The 20,593-nt window shown below is 31.5% G+C and overlaps 1 protein-coding gene across 1 annotated transcript in view; it reads left to right on the forward strand.

Annotated features, from left to right (window-relative positions):
* Positions 1 to 20,593, forward strand: part of LOC134680999 (G protein-coupled receptor kinase 3-like) — a 100,968-nt gene that overhangs the window by 52,245 nt on the left and 28,130 nt on the right. The window contains exons 7-9 of the mRNA XM_063540332.1: positions 6,805 to 6,856; positions 14,096 to 14,187; positions 14,936 to 15,035. Of these exons, the coding sequence (XP_063396402.1) occupies positions 6,805 to 6,856; positions 14,096 to 14,187; positions 14,936 to 15,035 (244 nt within the window). The remainder of the gene's footprint in view (positions 1 to 6,804; positions 6,857 to 14,095; positions 14,188 to 14,935; positions 15,036 to 20,593) is intronic.

Raw genomic sequence — 20,593 nt, forward strand, 5'->3', positions numbered from 1 at the left:
TGATTTTGGAAAGTTTGAAAAAGTTTGCTTTTTATCGCAATTAGTAGGATTAATACACTTTTCTTTTGCAGTACATATATTGTACTATGCATTCCTAGTTGATGTAGATCCCACTTTTTACACCCCTGCCATAGGTGACAGGGGCATTAAGTGTTACCTTGACTGTATTTTCTTCCATCTTTCCATCTGTTTGCCTTTCTTTTTGTACCCATATTGTTTCCATGCTCTAACTGAAGTTTTCCTCATGCACTTTTTTTGCCCCACCTACAATAGTAGAGGGGCATTATGTTTTCTGGTCTGTGCGTCCATTCGTCGGTCTGTCTGTTCGTTCGTCTGTCCGTCTGTCTGTCCATTCGTTCGTCTGTCTGTCTGTCCCGCTTCAGGTTAAATTTTTTAGTCAAGGTAGTTTTAGATGAAGTTGAAGTGCAATCAACTTGAAACTGAGTACACATGTTCCCTATGATATTATCTTTCTAATTTAAATGCCTAATTTTATTTTTTATCCAATTTCACGGTCCATTAAACATGGAAAATGATAGTTCGAGTGGGGCATTTGTGTACTTTGGACACATTCTTGTTATGAAACTCATACACCATGCTCAGAGAACCACAACACACACACAAAAGTTGAATTATGCAGTGAATTGCATACCATTTTAGTGTTATACCTCTTTATATAATTACAACTTGAACTTGGTAAATTAGAAAAATTGAGGGGGACCTTCGTGTACTCAGACTCATTCTTCTTTTATTAGTCAAAATGACTCAGGTTGTATATTGAAAGTTAATCATGTCTAAATTATTTTAAGCAGTATATCTTGAGATGCACTTGGTTCTGTAGAACACATTTAGTCTCGGAGTGCTAGGTACTGTATGATAAAAGAACTATAGGGTTAAATATGTCCAATTAAAAAATAATTGTTGTAACACATGCTGAATTTCTCTGTGAATATCCTCCACATGATACCCCCTCCCCTGAAAAAAACAAAAAACAACAACATAAAAACCAATTAAACAAAAATGAGGAATTTAAAAACAGTTTGGACGGTCATTTTTCTATCTGATTTTTCTTGGCAATGAATAATTTTATATCACTATTGAAGTATACGTTTTCACTACAAATTAGCTTATTGGAAATATTGATCACTTATTTGATGAGATAGTTTTCACATTTGTTTCCCCATGATTGATTTTAGTTTTACTGGTTTGTTGAGAAAACAGCAGATAAAACCCAGAATATATCTTAAGTATTGATTCTGTAATGTGATTTATATTTTTCACATTGTTTTATCAAATTAATCAACTTGAACAGACTATTAGTATTGAATACTTTTTGTGTGTCTGCTTTCCGTAATGAAATATGTTCTCCGTTTTTCAAGTAGTGAACTTTTATACTGCTGAACATGTTTATGTTTCAAGCGTGTTGCATGAAATTTTTCCTAGCTCAGCATCAAAGAAACTGGGGCTTATAATGTTTTCATTTATTATCCGTGTTAATACCTAAACTAATGCATAAGGTTATGTAATGGATTTGTTTTAATCGTGACTAACAGTCATCATATTTATGGCGTGTAGTTTGAAAATTCATCTTAGAATCGGTTCCTTGGGCTTGTTTTAGTGTATTAGATAACAATTATAAATCAAATATGAAAATTAGGCGATATAGTATGACTGCCATTGAGCCAAGTATCTGTAGGATATTTGATAAAGATGAAAACAATTACAGGGCACCGTCAGTCCTTCAATTATGAGCAAACCCAATACCATTTAGTGAGCTATAAAAAGCCCCAGTATAACAAAATGTAAATTAATTAAAATTGGAAACTGTAAAGACATGTTATAATACAACAATGAACTGAAACACAAATATGGCAGAGAGAAACCTATAAACAATAAACAGAATACACATATGGCAGAAAACAGTTTACCAATATACCACAGAATAACTCGTTCCTGGCTTGTAACCTAAAGAATGTAGTAGGGTTTCAAAGGTTTGCCAGCATTTGACCCTCCCCTCAACTAGGACAGTTTTGTAACAACGCAACATCAGAACAAACTAAAATTCAGTTTATAAAGCCTCGACTCGTTACTCAGTATTCAGCACAAATAAGTAAATTAAAAGAAGACAAAGACACAAATAGAAATTACCAATCTAAAATGCCTGGCAGCTAATAAAATCTAGTTCAAAGCCCAATTTCAACTAATGAATAAAACATGTTTTTCCAGACAAATATGGTATTTGTCCATAAGCTGTTATTTGTAATTTAAACAGCTGTAAATTTTTCCATCAAGACACAATTTCTTTAAAACTGAAGAGACTGATTGGTTGCAATTATTCAGGTCTTTTTCTTTCTTGTTTTTTTCCTCTGATCATCTGGAAAAAAAATGCATTATAACTTATTTATGGTATTGTCACGCATTGATCTTATTTTTTAACAAAATTTGATATTCAATTGTCATGGTAGTTTATCAGTGTGTCAGTAAGTGCAAGAACCAAGCCTTCCTGTTTCTTCTTAATGCATGAGCAGTGCTGCTTAACGATGAATGATTATTTTTTTATTTTCCATAAGATGAACACCTAGATCATGTTAAGACACAGAATAATGGGATATTTCCAGGCTTTTATCTAAATATAATTTTATATTGTCTTTGATGTTAGCTGACTGTGGTACCATTAGCCAAGTGGTTTATGGTCAAAACGAACAAACATGATCATGTAAACTAAAAATCACTGAGATAACATTGATGAATTTTGATCTTTAATGGCCTCTATAGATATTTCAGTACTCTCTGGATTATGATAATGGTTTGGAGAGAAAAATTATTATGTACTGGAAATGAGTTAATACTGAAGATTACTCAAGTGATAAATTAAGACAGAAATCCACAAGTTATGGATGATCAACACATTGAGTACATGTAGACTATAGCCCCAACAGCATAAATCGTTCATTAGTTATTTGGTTTTTATGCAGCATACCAGAGCACTAGTTAAGATTTTGAAAAGTGTGATTTTGAAAACTGAAATTTTCTGAATAAAAGATACCTTTGTTCAGGTAACATACCAATTGATTTTTACAAAGCAATTGATCTTATTTTAACTCTTGAAGCTGCTTGTGATAACTTTTGAAGTTAAACTTAGAACTCACCATGAACTTCAGAATACAAATGTTGCATTAAACCTTCCATCAAATAAATTTTAAAAATGAAAAAAAGATTGGCTTTAAAAGCTAAGTATGTAACTTTGATTCTTTGTCAAGCTATTGGTCCTGACATCAATAAAAGTAAGATCCCAGAAAAGACATAAAATATGTCAAGACCAATCACAAATGGTTAGAATCAATGCAGACATGAAAACCTTGTTAACAAATTATTTACTTCACTTACAGAAATGTGTTTGAAGTCTAAGTAAAAAATACTGAAATAACAGTTGCAATAAGGTAGTCATCAATTTGTTAACAAGAAAATAACCCAAGCGTTGACTATTTAATATAAGGATGGAATTCGATAAAGATGATGTATAAGGAATGCTGTGTTTAAGGTATAGCTATAATGACCTTATCAGGAAGTTCTTCTTTTGAATCACACTCGTCGAATTTATTTCCATCTGTGTTAATATTCTTTATTTTTGTCTTGCGTGAAATTTTGTGCATTCTCTTGGAAAAAATGATTGAAAAGATTACATAAGGTGCTGTAAACTGGGGATAGGAAATATAACTTAAATTAGTGGTTGATTATTGCTTGGAAAAGGGTGGATGCTGTAGTTTAGAGCTTTAAAATTTAACTAGGCCCATAAACATTTTTGTTAAGGGAATTTTGCCTGAAACTGCTTGGGTCTGAGTGTTAAAGTGTTACTGACTGCCAAAAAAAAAAATATGTTCAGAAGTCTTAATTATGCAAAACAAATCTTAGTTTTATGAAATGTTAGGAAGATAAGACTTTTATTTATTCTTTATGTCAGTGTAACGTACATACCACAAAATATGTTCCCTATTGGAATTTTGAAAACAAGGACAAAATGGTCCCACAAAAAAAGAAATGAAATTATACTACATGTATCAGAAATACAAAGTTCAATTCATTCTATTCATTTGTGATTAGTGTAGAGACAATATGTTAAACAAAGGGCAGAGAGTGGGAGTTTTTTGTTTACTTTTCTTTCCCTTTCAATTTCTCTTTCACTTTTTTTTTTCCTTTTTCTTGTTTTATTTGATTTTTAAATGATATTATTTATTTTAACACCTTCCATTTCTTTGACATCATTTTCAATCTTCAAGTCATTTTTGAACTTGAATAAAGATGGAATTAGAAATTCAAGTGTCCACATAATATAGTGTTTTAGTTCATTCCTGTGGCTATTTTTATATTGCTACTTCAGTTATCAGAAATGTTTATTTTTAGCCAGCCTTCTGATGAAAAAACATGAGTATTTAAAAAAAAAAAACTTTTTAAATGATAAACATGATAGTCTGGGAAGATTTTCAAAAATAACAATGTAACGATCACGAACAATCTTAATGTATAGACCATATTTTTATTTCTCACATTTCAACAGGGAAATTTGCCAGCGTTTTTGAGATAAAGCCTCATTTGAACTTTAAAAAAAACACCACAATAATTTAAATAGTATCTTCAACTGTCACCCCCTAAAAAAGAAGCATGTCAGCCACTTCTAGGAGCCAAATCATCACACGAAAAAATGGCGCGAAAAATTCTACCCTAAAAAATGGTGCCGTGCACAAAAAACCCCATGGCCATTTTCAAAAGTTGGCAGGTATGTAAATTGTTTGATAAAACAGTATATAAAGTTTATAAACATGGATATTTAAATTTGATAGGATATTCCGTCTTTTCATTTTAATACCAGCTGGAGATAACAAGAAGTTATATTAAATTTAATCAATGGAGAAATGGAAATAAAATAAACATAAATTAAACATCACAAAATTTAATTTAATATTCACTACTTTTATTAATGATGATATTCACCTGAATTCAACCCTATAAACTGATACCTAGAGAATATCATGTCTTTTTGCATGTCGCACCGGCATCAACCTGAGGAGAAAAGATAATAATCCCAATAGCTCTGCTAGAGGGATTGTATTGTTTGAGGAGTTGTACAGCATGTGATATGGAAAAATCTGCTTCATATAAACTTTATTTTAAACTTCAAGTAGATTTTTTTCATGAGACAAGATGTGCCATAATGCAGATCGGGAGTTTGATGAAACCTCTGATTAAAACATGATTTATATCAATGACATATGACGTCATACAGGATAGGGATTTGATAAAGCATTAAAAATGAGATTGATATCGATATCATTAGTTTACAGACCGCTGATACAGCACACTTCCCATTGATTTTATTATTAAGAAAATACAATTTACTTGTATTTACTACTAAGTATATGTTAAAAAGTATACTATACATTTGAGGGGTCCACTGTATTTATTATTAGGAGAACTGTACATGTGAGGGATCCACACTTTATATTTCATTGGCTTTTGTTTTGTTTCAAGAGATCATTGGCGGATCCAGGGGAGGGGGGGCCCTTTTAATGTGGGAGAATTTTGATTGCTTATATAGGGGTTCTGGATCTGCCACTGGAGATCGCGTTCTTACAGTAAGAAAACATATATGTGTGTCAAACAACAGGGAGGCTTTGGGTACATGAAACTTGGTTCAATTGAGCAAAGATTCAGTATAGACAGAATTTACTGTTTCTGTTGTGGCTGCGCAAAAAATGAATAGTTTGATCATGTATTTAAGTATAAATTTATTATTTTTGCTTTGGTATTAGTTTCTCTCACTGAAGTATATCCCAATTCTGAAATTGATTTATATGTCTGAGTTTGAAATAATTTCTGTTCCTAATACAATTCATGATAGTATACATTTACATCTACTGTTATCATGGTCAGTGACAATGTAAATATGAAAGTTAGAGGAGAGATATTTGACAACCTGATGGTCATCACAAGTCAAAAGTCTCTTAGAAGCTGGCAAAAGATACCAAAGGGACATTCAAACTCATTAGTCGAAACAAATTAACAATGCCATGGCAAAAAAGAAAATTGACAGACACAGAAATCAGATGTCACATAACATTATTTGATACAGACAGCTATTCTATTTATAAGGCTTCACATTCCAAATAATGTATTTTATACATAGATATTATTGATAGATAGTCGTCTCTGGCAATCACATCACATTTCTCTTGTGTATATATATTTTAAACAAAAAAATAGATAAGAACAAACCAAAAATCCCAACAGACAAAATGAAAACAAAATTAAGTACCGATTCCAACAAGATATTATACATATATGTCTCGTTTGACTCAAGTGTTTTAGAACTAATGTCCTGAGTACTCCTGACTGTGTAGGGCAAATAATAATGATTTAAAAGACAATATTTGTATTTCTGATTGTCTAACTTGGAAAAGAACAAAATTGGTAGGGAGGATGAAATGTCCAGATATATTGACATATCTTCATGCAGACTATATTACCTTAAGAGGTAGTAAGATAAAAATCAATCTTGAGTTTCCGTCTATTATTAAACTTGAAATAGTGCCACATTTAAAAATTATCTGCATAAACATACATGTAATATTTGCTGCTGAAATGTTAGCAGTCACCTAAAAATCAACCTGAAAGAACAGGTATCTTCATTAAACAATTGAGTTTTTGATACAGTTGTCTGATTGTGTTGCTCACTCATTTATCGCTACTACAAAATTTTCATTAATTTTTTTAACATTAATGAATTGTATTTTTTCTTTCTACTTTCAGCGACAAATATACAAGGTTTTGTCAATGGAAAAATTTAGAATTAAACATTCAGGTATGTACAGTCAAATATAAAGAAGTTTTTTTTTAAAGTTTAGAAATTGTTAACCTGTTACAGCCACTATATGAAGTTTGTCTGTATGGAGCGTTCCATTTGGGGAAGGAGGTATATGTTAAAATCAGTCTTGTTGTCCATGTAAACCTTTCTTTGTTGTTAATCATTTTTTGTAAAATTTTTGCACATTCTAAAACTAAAACTTGCAAAATAAGGTCAATTAAGTTTTGCTCTTTTTTTGTTTGATGATTTAATTTATGAGTGCTTTTTTTCTTTTTTTTTCTTATTTCTGTTTATTCTTTTTTATGCTCAATGTGTTTTTAATTAATTGTTATTTTTTATTTGCATTCAAACACGTATGACCATGAACACGATCTTCATATAAAGAAATAGGTATTTTGTTTTTAATATAAAAAGAAAGCTGTGTTAGTAGTTTACTGTAAAAATAAGAATAGGGAACAAATCTGAAAGTTGTTGACATTGATTTTTGAAGATTATTTTTTCTCAGACATTAATGGTTTTAATGAATCAAATAGAAAATAACTGGAAAAAAGTGGGGAAACCATACATAGTTTATCCTTGAGCAAGGCAGAAAGTTATGTCTAGAATATCAATTATTTTTTGACAAAAAAGGTGATGATCAAATTTTTGAAAGTTAAGTGTCTAGAAATTGATTGTTGTTTGCTTTATGTCTTGTGGCAATATGTTTTTGCAAATGATGGGTCAATCGAGATATTTACATTGAGTAAGTCACATGGCATGTCAAATGACGGGTCGATCGAAATATTTACATTGATTAAGTCACATGGCATGTCAAATGACGGGTCGATCGAGATATTTACATTGAGTAAGTCACATGGCATGTCAATGTCACTCACTTTTACATGGTTTATTCCAAAGAATAGAATAGACTTTCAAGGTTGTCAAATTGCCGGATTGGATTGGATTGGATTTTCAAATGTATTTAATACATGCTTTGAATTGTTTAACATTGTCTTATTGGGGCCTTTTATAGCTGACTATGCAGTATGGGCTTTGCTCATTGTTGAAGGCTGAACGGTGACCTATAGTTGTTAATGTCTGTCATTTTGGTCTTTTGTGGATAGTTGTCTCATTGGCAATCATACCATATCTTCTTTTTTATACTTAGTACTAGTACCTTTCTCATTTAATCCTCTTTGAGTATGCTTATGGTTGAAAGTTTGATAAATGATTGATTTTTGCTCAATCAGGCTCACATGGGCTACATTTACAAGATAGATAATTTACCCTCTAAATTTAAGGAAAGACTTATCACATACTGTTTATTCCTTATAATTATTCCATAGGTAAAGTTTAAAGCCTTAATATATGCAGATAATAAAAATTAGTCAAAGCCACAAAATCAAATATCCTTAAAGATACATTTTTCTCCCAAATCAAGGAAAATTGATACATATAGATATAGGAAGATTTTGTGTGAGACAATTCTCCATCCAAATAACAATTTAAAAGATTAAACCATTATAGTTCAATGTACGGCCTTCAACACGAAGCCTTGGCTCACCGAACAAGAAGCTATAAAGGGCCCTAAAATTACTAGTGTAAAACCATCAAACAGGAAAACCAACGGTCTAATCTATATAAAAAAAGGAGAAACATGTATAAATTACATTTAAACAAACGACAACAGCTGTACATCAGATTCCTGACTTAGGACAGGTGAAAACATTTGCAGCGGGATTAAACGTTTTAATGGTACCAAACCTTCTCATTTTTTCCTGATAAATGTATATATAGATCTATGCAAATAAATGAATCCACAGCTAGTTAACTCATAGTTTGAAGCAATATAACTAGATTCAAACAGAACACATTTTTATTATAACTTTTTTCTTCTCAATAAAAGATGGATACATTTTGTATTTCTGTCAACCAATATGCTAATCAAATATCGTGGAGACATTAATTTATAAAAAAATATAAAGGACCTGACAGCATTTATATGGGTTAATTTGGATTAAAAAATTGACAGTTAATTTTCCTAAAGGAAGTATCAGAGAACTAAATAAGTGCAAAAACACTTTCTTCATGATAAACAATATATTAGTTTCCTGTGAAATAAGAAGTGTTATAGCAAATGCGTCAAGATTTCTTATTAAGATTTAGCTTTCTCATTCGCATCAATATTTTATTTGTTGGTATACAAAGGTGGGAAACTAACACTAACTGAGACAATAGTTAATAGACAATGCAGTCATACTTAACATCGGCAGAAAGTCGTGTCTAGAAAAGCAATCTTTCAGACTTTGCCATGAAGTGCAGATTGATTTTTCTCAAGATATTGAATTAAAGTAGAGTCAAGACTAAACACGTGGATGGTAAAAGATTTAAGATCAATTCTTAGTCTTGCATAATCCAATTCTTTTTCACATAAACCATAAAAAGAGGATTCTTAAGAGACAAAAAAAGTTTATAGTCACGAATCAACAGAATTTTAAGTGGATCACTTAACCTAATTTTTGTTTGCATGCAAGAGATTAGTTTGAACTTTGATTTATTATTTTTGTTTGATGTTTTTTATTATTTTAGCCAAAAGTAAGTATAAGGACTACACTGGATGAGTTTATACGTATTGGAATCAGACGCATAATCTTATCCATGGGAAAATCTACACACAAATCCTTTTGCAATATCTGTTGTTGCCTTATATTGAATTTTAAATGCCTTCTTTATTTTCCGTCTTTGACATCATATATAATCAATAGTTAAAACTTATATGATAAGCTTGTGAATTTTACAAGTCTGTAAATACTTTTATCAAATTGTAGCAATATATAGCATGAACAGATATATCTATTTACAACCACTTTTTCTTGGAAATTTTTGCATTTAATTCTGCTAAATGCTTAGCTGATTTTCAGTGGACAGCCAACCTGAATCATTTAAGAATATGAGTAAAAAGAGTTGCATATAGCATTGATTGATTTTTGCTTATTTAATGTCCAGTGGCAAATATCTGATTAGTATGGATGTGTATTCATCAATGAGATGGTACCACATGCAATGCCTCCTAAGTACAGCCTGGTATTATCAACTGATTTATTTGGCAATTGGTTACTTTAAATATGACAGACTCAAAATATACATTTCACCTTACTTTTTATAGAAAAAATATAACATGAAAGAACACTCCAATTGTTCAGGGGATACATTTTACTTCAAAGGATAAAAAAGGTCCTGGACCATTTGTTTCTTAAAGTTAAAATTCAAAGATACTTTAGAAATTGACAGGTCCTATGTAAAGCCTCAGTTTGCAGAACAGAAAGTCCTTGATATTTGTAATTCAAAAATGAAAATTCCCCTCCCAAAACAGCATGTCTTAGTCCTCAGACCTGCTCTAATTGTAATCTCTGTTTGTGATTGAAGAGTCTGATATGATTGATGTGCAACATTCTTGGTAAACCAATGATATTGATAAGGTAAAGCTTAAATAATTCAGGTTGGTTGTGAGGTGTTTGGTTTAAGCACTGACATTTTCTGCATATTTAATATTCTTAAGTTATATTAATTATTAAACAGATGAGGTATGAACAGGATTTCTCTAATGTAAGTGATTTTTTTTGTGGTAGTTACACCAAAATTATAAATTATAGGAATAGAATATTTTTACGATTCACTACTTATACCATTGTTAGTGCACAACATCTATTGAGACAGAGTTGTCTCCCATATACTTGGAGATAACAGAACCACTTAGAACATCAGATAATATGTAAAAATGCAGTTTGGTAGTTGTGAATATACTTAGATTGAAACGAAACATGGCAACTTGACATCAAGTTATTGTCTAAAGAAATATTGTAAATAAAAATTAGAAGACACTGAGACAACATTCTACCAAAACATAGAATAAAGAAAGCATGGCAAAGAAAAATGAAATTCACAACACTGTTGTAATGAATTTGCACTCCTTGATAAATGATCAAATTGGTGAACTTTTTTTAAACAGTCTATATTCACTAAGACATCAAGTTCAGACTTGGAGACTTAATCACATACCCGTAGCCAGGGGGGGTTCGGGGGGTTCGGACGAACCCCCCCTTGAAAACAAATAAGCACTGTTAAAGTCAATGTTCTGTTCGAATTGTGACTGTTAAAGTCCAGTTTGAGAGTCAAACGAACCCCCCTTTGGAAATTCCTGGCTACGGGCCTGAATCAGAAATCTTTAAAATAACTATTAGCAATTCACTGTAGACTATCACAACAAATGTAAATAGTGTTATTTTCTATAAATCAAAAATGTTTCCTTTAGTATTTATTAAAATCTTGTATTGCTTATAAATAGTTTTTTTCTTCCTTTATATGCTTTCTCTTTGAACAGTAATAACTGAACTGCATGTGCAAATTGTAAAGGGTTGCACTCTCTGAAGCAAAAATAAATTGCTTTTTGACTTTCTGAAAACTGTTTCTGATATTTTGAAATTTTTAAGTGATCAATGAGATATTCCTTACTATATAATACTGTACACAGGCAAAATTTGCTCACATGAATTTCACATGAAAAATTTCAAGTGAGATTCACTTCAATCGAGCTTATACATGAAACTCACGTGAAATTTTTCATGTGAATTTGACGTGAATTGAGATTCACATAAATCTGATGTGAAATTTTTCACATGAAATTCACAAGAACTGATTTCATGTGAATTTCACGTATAAGCTCTTTTTAGGTGATTTTCATGTGAATTTCTAGTGAGATTCACATGAATTTAAATTCATGTGAAATTGATGTGAGTGAAATTTGCCTGTGTAGCTATATTGGTTTGTTTCTGTGAAGAAAAAAAACATAATTTTAGCATAAATTGAAAGTAAAAAGCTTCTTTTGTTCTAAATGAATGTAATGGTTATATTGATGTATCATTATTTCTCTCAAATTGGATATTAAATATTAATGTATCCATTACTGTTAGGTCATCAAATATTTACCATCATACTAATGATGGCCTAATCTCAGAGATCTCTTTGTCTCCATGCGTCATTAATCCATGTATGTCATATGTATACTGACACACTTTCAAACTGCAACAATCAATATCTAACCAGTTTGAAAATACAATTTTTTCTGATTGTTAAAGTCCTGGAGCTGTGTTTTTTTAAATCATAATACAGATTCTCTTTAGACCTTTGATAATATGTATACTTTTGCCTTAAGAGTCCATGTATTTCAGTTTAAATTAGTATTTGAAGAATAGGTCTACTAGATATTATTTTGTAGATATGCTTTTACAACTTGAAATTTTTCACATTGTTAATCTTCTGTTTATGTAAAAGTCATAAAGATAGATCACTTATAGTTAGTATATATATGCAGTCACACATATCAATGTAATAAGATGTACAATATATAACACAGTCCATCAAATATAAAGTACTTTTAATATAGCTTTTTAAAAAGCAGGTTACATATCTATGGTTATATTCACACAATAAGTTGATTCCTTAGATAGTTAAAATTAAAATTGAGAATGGAAATGGGGAATGTGTCAAAGAGACAACAACCTGACCATATAAAAAAAACCAATAATAACAGCAGAAGGTCACCAACAGGTCTTAAATGTAGTGAGAAATTCCCGCACCGGGAGGCGTCTGATGTTTTCTTATGTTCCATTCTATATCCCTGCTATTGCAGGTACTCCAGTAATTAAATAGTGTAAGTTCAATGTATCCGTCTATGTCAAAGACATGTAGATAATTGTCACAGACATTCAGATCAGTCTAGGCTAAAGCCTCAATTTCTCCATTAGTTTTCTTCAGAAAAATTAATTTGTAAGGGGAGACAATTTAATTATTTTGAACATATCAGTTTCTCTCATCTAATATGTTGTGTCTGCGAGATGAAACTGATGGTCATTTAGACGAATATCTATTCAAATGATTGATTGATTGTTGGTGCTTTAGCACTCTAGATTCATTTTTATTCAGACCCTGAGATGGTTATTTTGCAGATTTTCTAAATTAAACCATGTTTAATTAAAACTTTAATTCGCTTTATAGAGAATGAGTATTTATATTTTTTTATTTTCACAAGTGCAAGTACCCAGGAACTGGTTGAACTAATTGTGTGTGTTCCTACTGACATAATTAGATTTTCTTAACTGAAAAATTTTCATTTTATAATTATACAGTGAAATCAATAAAGTTACATTAGTATAGAATAGAACATGTGGTACTGAAGGCTGGCTAATTTAAATGTTAGAAATACATCCTGTTGCTTCTGCCATATATAGAGTTAGCAATAATCGTAAAATGTCATGAACCTTTGGGAAAAGAAGCATACTTTATGGATCGGCAATTTATATTGATTAATTTCTGTTTTGTTTTATAACAATTCTTTTATCGGATTTATGCTAATTAAGTAAAAAAAAATATTTGCATTTTATGCCAATAGTTTCTTTGACATACACTTTCCAAGTCATGCCAGAGCATGTTTTTTTTTCTATAACCTTGATATTTATATCTTTTTTTGTTTATTTTTCTTTTCCATTAAATTTTTATAGTACAATTTTTAGTAGTGATAAATACCCTAAAGGGACATTACTCTGATGACATTAAGTTTAAAAAAATAGAAAATCTGAAGATGCTATGCACCAAAATTTGCTTGGTTCTACAATTTTAAAGAAGAATGAATGATAAATCTGCCAGAGAATTGTTTGCTAACAGTTTATTAATACACACTCCCTATATTCATTTAAGTGTTTTCATGGTAAAAAAAAAATCCTTTTTACAGTTAAAAACCTTACAAAATGTCCTGGTTTTTTTAGACATGCACTTTTTCTTGTGAATTTTACATGTACCATACCTATATATGATTAACAGGGTATTGTTCAGATATATTTGACATGGTGCATGATGTGGAATCTGAAATTCAGAAAATGCTTATTACAATAAAGAATGCATTCCAATGGACATTTATTAAAATTTTGACAGCTTAATAGTTAAAATAATATCTTTACTGCTATAATGGGGAGCAAGGGGCAAAGGGGCTGGAGTAGGCACTTAAAAGGGTTGCTGTAAAAGGGCGCAGAGAGCATGGTGTCAGTATAATAATTTTTTTTAGCAGGAACTGATAAGTGGAGTATTTGGGAGAGGATCCAGCTATCCACACCTCTAAACAAAGGTGGCAGTCTTATAACTTTGTTTTGTACACATTGTAAGTAGTAGCAAATGTTTAAAACAAGTTAAATTCTTCTTTTATAGTTAACCATGAACGACTTTAGTGTACATAGAATTATAGGAAGAGGTGGTTTTGGCGAGGTATATGGATGTCGGAAAGCAGATACAGGGAAAATGTGAGTAAATACATAGAGAAGCCTCTTTCCCACCCTGTAATACCCACAACATAGCTTCTACTCTGTAAACACTTGATCTATGGTTAGTGGCAAATGTTTCATAGATATAAGAAGCTATGGTATGATCGCCAATGAGATGTGACTCTCCATCCAAGTCACAACTTGTGGATAGTTGTCTCATTGGCAATCATACCACATCTTCTTTTTTACATTGTAATAGTTAACCATTATAGGTCAAAGTACGGTCTTCAACACGGAACCTTGTATCACACCAAACAGCAAGCTATAAAGGGTCTCAAAAATGACTACCAGTAATGTAAAACCATTCAAACCAAACGGTCTAATCTATATAAATCATGCATGTTCAGGACAAGAGTGAGATTCAACATGGGCACAATACCATTACTTCTTTGCCTCCCTGCCATCACTTGATGGCTCTGCAACTATGCATCAATGTTTGATATACAAGAGAAATACCAGATACAGTAATTAAATTAGAATACATATATAAAGCAGGGTGGAATGTAAACAACAAAACAAACTAACACAAAGCTAAATAGCTGGTTGACAATGCCAATTGAAATATTGTGAAGGAAAATGAGAAAAATAAATTGGACTGTACAGTATTTTCTTTACAGAATTATAAACGTGTCATTATTTAAATGTTTTTTGCTTGAAATGCAGTCACAAATATTTCATGCATTTTGAGAACAAACAATTTCATTATAATTATGGTTTCTTTTGATAGGTATGCAATGAAATGCTTGGATAAGAAGCGTATTAAAATGAAGCAAGGAGAAACATTAGCATTAAATGAAAGAATAATGTTATCTCTAGTCAGTACAGGGGTATGTATCAAATCTTCAAACTAGTTCGTCTCCCTTGAACGTGAGAAAATGTTATTCTCTTATTCTTTTGGCCTGATATCTATTCTATATCTATATCTTGCATGAATAGATATTTTCGGTATCACACTGCATGGAGTGTGTTATGAAAATCTCAGTTAATTTGATTGGCTTAGCCAGCACAATCAGAAGATATTACAGCTTTTCCATTGGCTATTCTTTGGGTCATTGGTGACTTCCAAAGGTTAAGACAATGCACATTTGTTCTTGGCAACAGAAATTCATGTGATTACTGCAATAATATAAACCCAACTTTTCACCTGACAAATTTCTTTTTGTAAACTGTTATTACATTCTATAGTGTACAAAAAGTATGAATATGTCTGATGTTGAAGTTTGTCACTAAAAAAGGACATATGAACATGATGAAGTCAAACTGGAATGTGCAAAAGACTAGATCAAGAATTTGTGGAATTTTTAATTTAACACAATGAGAGTGTTATTTTTATTGCTAATAATTCTAATTGATATCAAGTGATATCCCATTCTCACTGGTAATGAAACCTTTAATTATCAAGTGTTGTTGCTACAGATTTCTACTACAACTAAAGTAACATGTTTGATTGCAGTAAGATGAATTATGAAATGATATGATTGACCTATAGAAGCTCTTCAAAGGCAGTACTTGTATTCCTATGTGCCAATGTAATTCTCTTGGTAAACATGTTTTACATGTGGATTTCTTCATGTACCCAGTATATGAAAATTTGTGACAAACAGACAAATCTCATGCAACTTTTACCTATTTCGTTTTTTTTTTTGAAAAAATAGTATTTTAACAGGTGGACTGAGGTGCAAATTTATGGTTTACGCCCAAGTGCGATGGTTTATATAGAAATAGAACTCGGAGGTGCATATATATTGATCCAGGGGTGTGGGTTTTGTTTTTTGTGGAAGGAAAGATATGTGTTAAAAGCATTAAAACAGCATATCTATCGAAAAAGCAAGAAAAATATCATACTTCTTGAACTTTAACCATTGTCTAAAGTAAAAGATGAACTAAAAATGTTGGTTCTATTCAGATTGTCATAGTATAGACATATATCCTTGATTTATTAGTTTTCTTCTTGCCCTACATAACACTGTAAAGGTGATTTAACATCTAACTGACTTTATACAGACATTCATAAGTATGCAGAAACAACTTCCATTGAAATGTTACCATATATGTGAAGTACTTTTATTATGAAATATTATGTTTTCGAACATTAATGACATTTTGATGCATTGCAATTAACCAAGTTTGTCTGTATAACTATTGAAATGGATTCTCTGTCTATCATGATATTTGAGTCTCTTGGGAAACTTGTTCAAAAACTATTAAATGCAATCATACCAGCATCAATATGAGTTTTCAATCTATGTAAGTGGTGTTTATATCGTGGGTAGATATTATACTTATATATTATTCATCAAATCAAAACAAACTACACTTTGATGCAGTAGCAAAGCCAAACATTTTATATATTGGTACCAGAGAGTTTTGAACTTTTGACATTTGAAACACATCGTCTGACCAATTATCTTAATTTCTTTCAGCATGTATATAAATGCTTTTTACTAATTTCAGTTTTTTAAACACTGCATCATTGTGGGCAGGTTTTACAGATTTTTCTAAATACACTTTGACATTTTAGTTCAGTACTAGCATATTTACTTTTCTGTTTTATTGAGATCTCTCAATTTCATTTTGGATTCCAACATTTTGTTCCTTTTTGGCCGTTTTGTTATGATCTAATCTTCCTGTTGTTTGGCAGCACAGATACAAGATATTAGAGATACAGTATTGTGGATTCATTTATTTTCGTGGGTACCAATTTTCATGGATTAAGGAAAACTTTTTGTGGTTTTGCCAAAGTCTGCATACCATTCCATGGGAAATTTGTCATTCGTTGAACATTTAATTTCGTTGTTTACCTGTACCCACGAAATCCACAAAAATTGGTATTCAACGAATAATAATGAATCCACAGTAAGGCAAAAGTAACTTCAAAAAATGATTTAACAAATAATCACAACCTACAACAAGACAAACCACTTATCAGCAGGTGTCCTGTTGTATCAGTTAGTTTAAATGAGTGTATTAAGAGAGCTCACTTGTAACAAATCCCTCTGGTACCCTGAAGTTATCATTTAATGGAGCTTACTGTTAAGTATGCACACTTCATTTTTAATAAAACCATTCCAGAGAACCTGAGTCTACCCCTTGTTTTTGGTTTGGTTGTTGTTGACCAGTCTTTATTTTGCTGTGTAACTTTAATTAAGTTTTTTTTTACGTCTTAATAATTATCGGTTTTTCTTTAAATTATTGTTTTCACTTGCTCCCCCCCCCCCCCCCCCCCCCCCCATCTTACTTTATACCTGATTGACCTTTAAATGTCAGCTTATTTCAATTGTTGTTAGTTTGCTTTCTCACAAGCTTTTACTTTTATGTTAAAAACAGTTTATTTTTTACACCAGATAAATAATAAGTCTGTCATCCTATTATCACTACAGTTTTCTTCTAAGAAGATTATTATTATTGATCATAATTTAACCATTCATGAAGTATGTTTTCCTGAGAATAAAAATAAGATAGTTTGGGGAACCAGAGTCAAGAAAAATGATCCAGTCAGATAGATATGTGTTGATATCAGGCAAGCAGGTTTTTAGGGGTAATAACAAGACAAGTTAAAAAAAAAAGTTTCATTTGACTTTGCTGATAAAAAAAACAAAAAATGAACAGAAAACAAAAAATACTAAAGAATGCAACAGAAAAAGAAAAGTTCAAACAAAAATGTTCCTTAAATACTTTAAAAAAAAAAACACTTAAAAAATAATATTCAGAAATGTGTTTTTCACTTTTCATATTTGATTGAACACCTAAGATCACCCCCCCCCCCCCCCCCCCCCAGACTTGACCACTACTCAGTCTTTATATAAATTTAGTGGGGAAAAAAGGGTGATAATGAGGAAAATGATAAATATAACTGGTGCATTAGACCTTGTGGAATCATGTTTTATTGCAGAATTATAACTGTCTAAGCAAATTGAGGTTACTCTGCATACATTTTCTATGGTTTGAGAGGACAGGACATCTAGGTTTCAGACATTTTTTTTAATGGAGGTCATTGGTCATGAGGGAGACATATACCACATGTTTTTTCGAAAAGATCAGTTAGATTTTACTAGTCATTGATTATTTGCAGTAAATCAAATTCCCATCTATGATTGGCTGTTTTAAAGCCTAATCAAATAAGAATATTTTCTTGAAGTGTCTAAGTACAGTAGTTTATCCTATAAAATGTTCTCTCTAATTGGTCTGGGCTTATTCTTGTAACAATAAATTCTTTCTGGAGTTTTGATTAAGCAATTGACATGTGACTATATAGAATTGTAGAAAATAAATATATCCTGTTCTTTTTTTAATGTCCTTGATCTTTCAAGGTTGACATAGACTTTTAGTTAACCTTTTATTTCTATAAAGAAGCTGTTGGGAATATAACTGAAGGACAGCCATTCAACAACACAATAAAACAAGAACAGGTGTTTTGGAATAACTAGATGGTTTTTACCAAAAGACGATTTTTCAACACAAAGCTAAAAATACAGATTGGGCAATTTAGTGTAAACACTTTTCAATAACACATATCTGTTAATAAAGTGTACATGGTGACATTAATGTATTATTTTTTTCTATTTGTATGCTTCATTTAGTAGCTGTCTTATAATATTATATCAACCTTCTCCTTTTTAGCTCACCTGGCCCGAAGGGCCAAGTGAGCTTTTCTCATCACTTGGCGTCCGGCGTCCGTCGTCGTCCGTCGTCCTGCGTCCGTCGTCGTTAACTTTTACAAAAATCTTCTCCTCTGAAACTGCTGGGCCAAATTAATCCAAACTTGGCCATAATCATCATTGGGGTATCTAGTTTAAAAATTGTGTCCGGTGACCCCGCCAACCAACCAAGATGGCCGCCACGGCTAAAAATAGAACATAGGGGTAAAATGCAGTTTTTGGCTTATAACTCAAAAACCAAAGCATTTAGAGCAAATCTGACATGGGGTAAAAATGTTCATCAGGTCAAGATCTAACTGCCCTGAAATTTTCAGATGAATCGGACAACCTGTTGTTGGGTTGCTGCCCCTGAATTGGTAATTTTAGGGAAATTTTGCTGTTTTTTGTTTCTATCTTGAATATTATTATAGATAGAGATAAACTGTAAACAGCAATAATGTTCAGCAAAGTAAAATCTACAAATAAGTCAACATAACCAAAATGTTCAGTTGACCACTTTAGGAGTTATTGTCCTTTATAGTCAATTTTTAACCATTTTTCGTAAATCTTGGTAATCTTTTACAAAAATCTTCTCCTCTGAAACTACCAGGCCAAATTTAAACAAACTTGGCCACAATCATCATTGGGGTATCTAGTTTAAAAATTGTGTGGCGTGACCCGGCCAACCAACAAAGATGGCCGCCATGGCTAAAAATAGAACATAGGGGTAAAATGCAGTTTTTTGCTTATAACTCAAAAACCAAAGCATTTAGAGCAAATCTAACAGGGAGTAAAATTGTTAATCAGGTCAAGATCTATTTGCCATGAAATTTTCAGATGGATTGGACAAACTGCTGTTAGGTTGCTGCCCCTGAATTAGTCATTTTAAGGAAATTTTGCCGTTTTTTGTTATTATCTTGAATATTATTATAGATAGAGATAAACTGTAAAGGGAAACAATGTACAGCAAAGTAACACCTAAAAATAAGTCAACATGACCTAAATGGTCAATTGACCCCATAAGGAGTTATTGCCCTTTATAGTCAATTTTTAACAATTTTCATAAAATTTGTAAATTTTAACTAACATTTTCCACTGAAGCTCTTAGGCCAAGTTCAATATAGATAGAATGATTGTAAGCAGCAATAATGTTCAGTAAAGTAAGATATACAAACACATCACCATCACCAAAACACAATTTTGTCATGAATTCAAATGCGTCCTTTGTTTAATATTCACATAGACCAAGGTGAGCGACACAGGCTCTTTGGAGCCTCTAGTTTTCTTATAATATTATATTCCACTTCTCCTTTTATTCATAGCAGAAGAATCATAGAGAATCATAGTATCACATAACCCATACTTTTGCAGCATTTTGTGCCTGTCCCAAATCAGGAGCCAATTGCCTTTGTTATTCTTGTAGGTTTTTTTTAATTTAGTTTATTTATATGTTTTGGAGTTCGGTGTGACTTTGATTTTCATGGCACATTTTGTTTAGGGGCCAGGTGCTTGTTGTTCTTGCTGTTATGAAACTCATAGGTGACCTAGGTCTGTTTTCTGCTCTTTGGTTGGGTTGTTGTCATTTTTACACATTCCCTATTTCCATTCACATTCCTTGAAATCCAATCAACTTCACAGTTAATACACATGTTCCTTATGAATTTTATGATCTTTCTAATTTAAATGCCAAATTAGATTTTTGACCCTAATATCACCGTCTACTGAGCATAGAAAACAATAGTGTGAGT

This window comes from Mytilus trossulus, chromosome 8 (assembly GCF_036588685.1).
Source record: "Mytilus trossulus isolate FHL-02 chromosome 8, PNRI_Mtr1.1.1.hap1, whole genome shotgun sequence".
Classification (NCBI taxonomy): Eukaryota; Metazoa; Mollusca; class Bivalvia; order Mytilida; family Mytilidae; genus Mytilus; species Mytilus trossulus.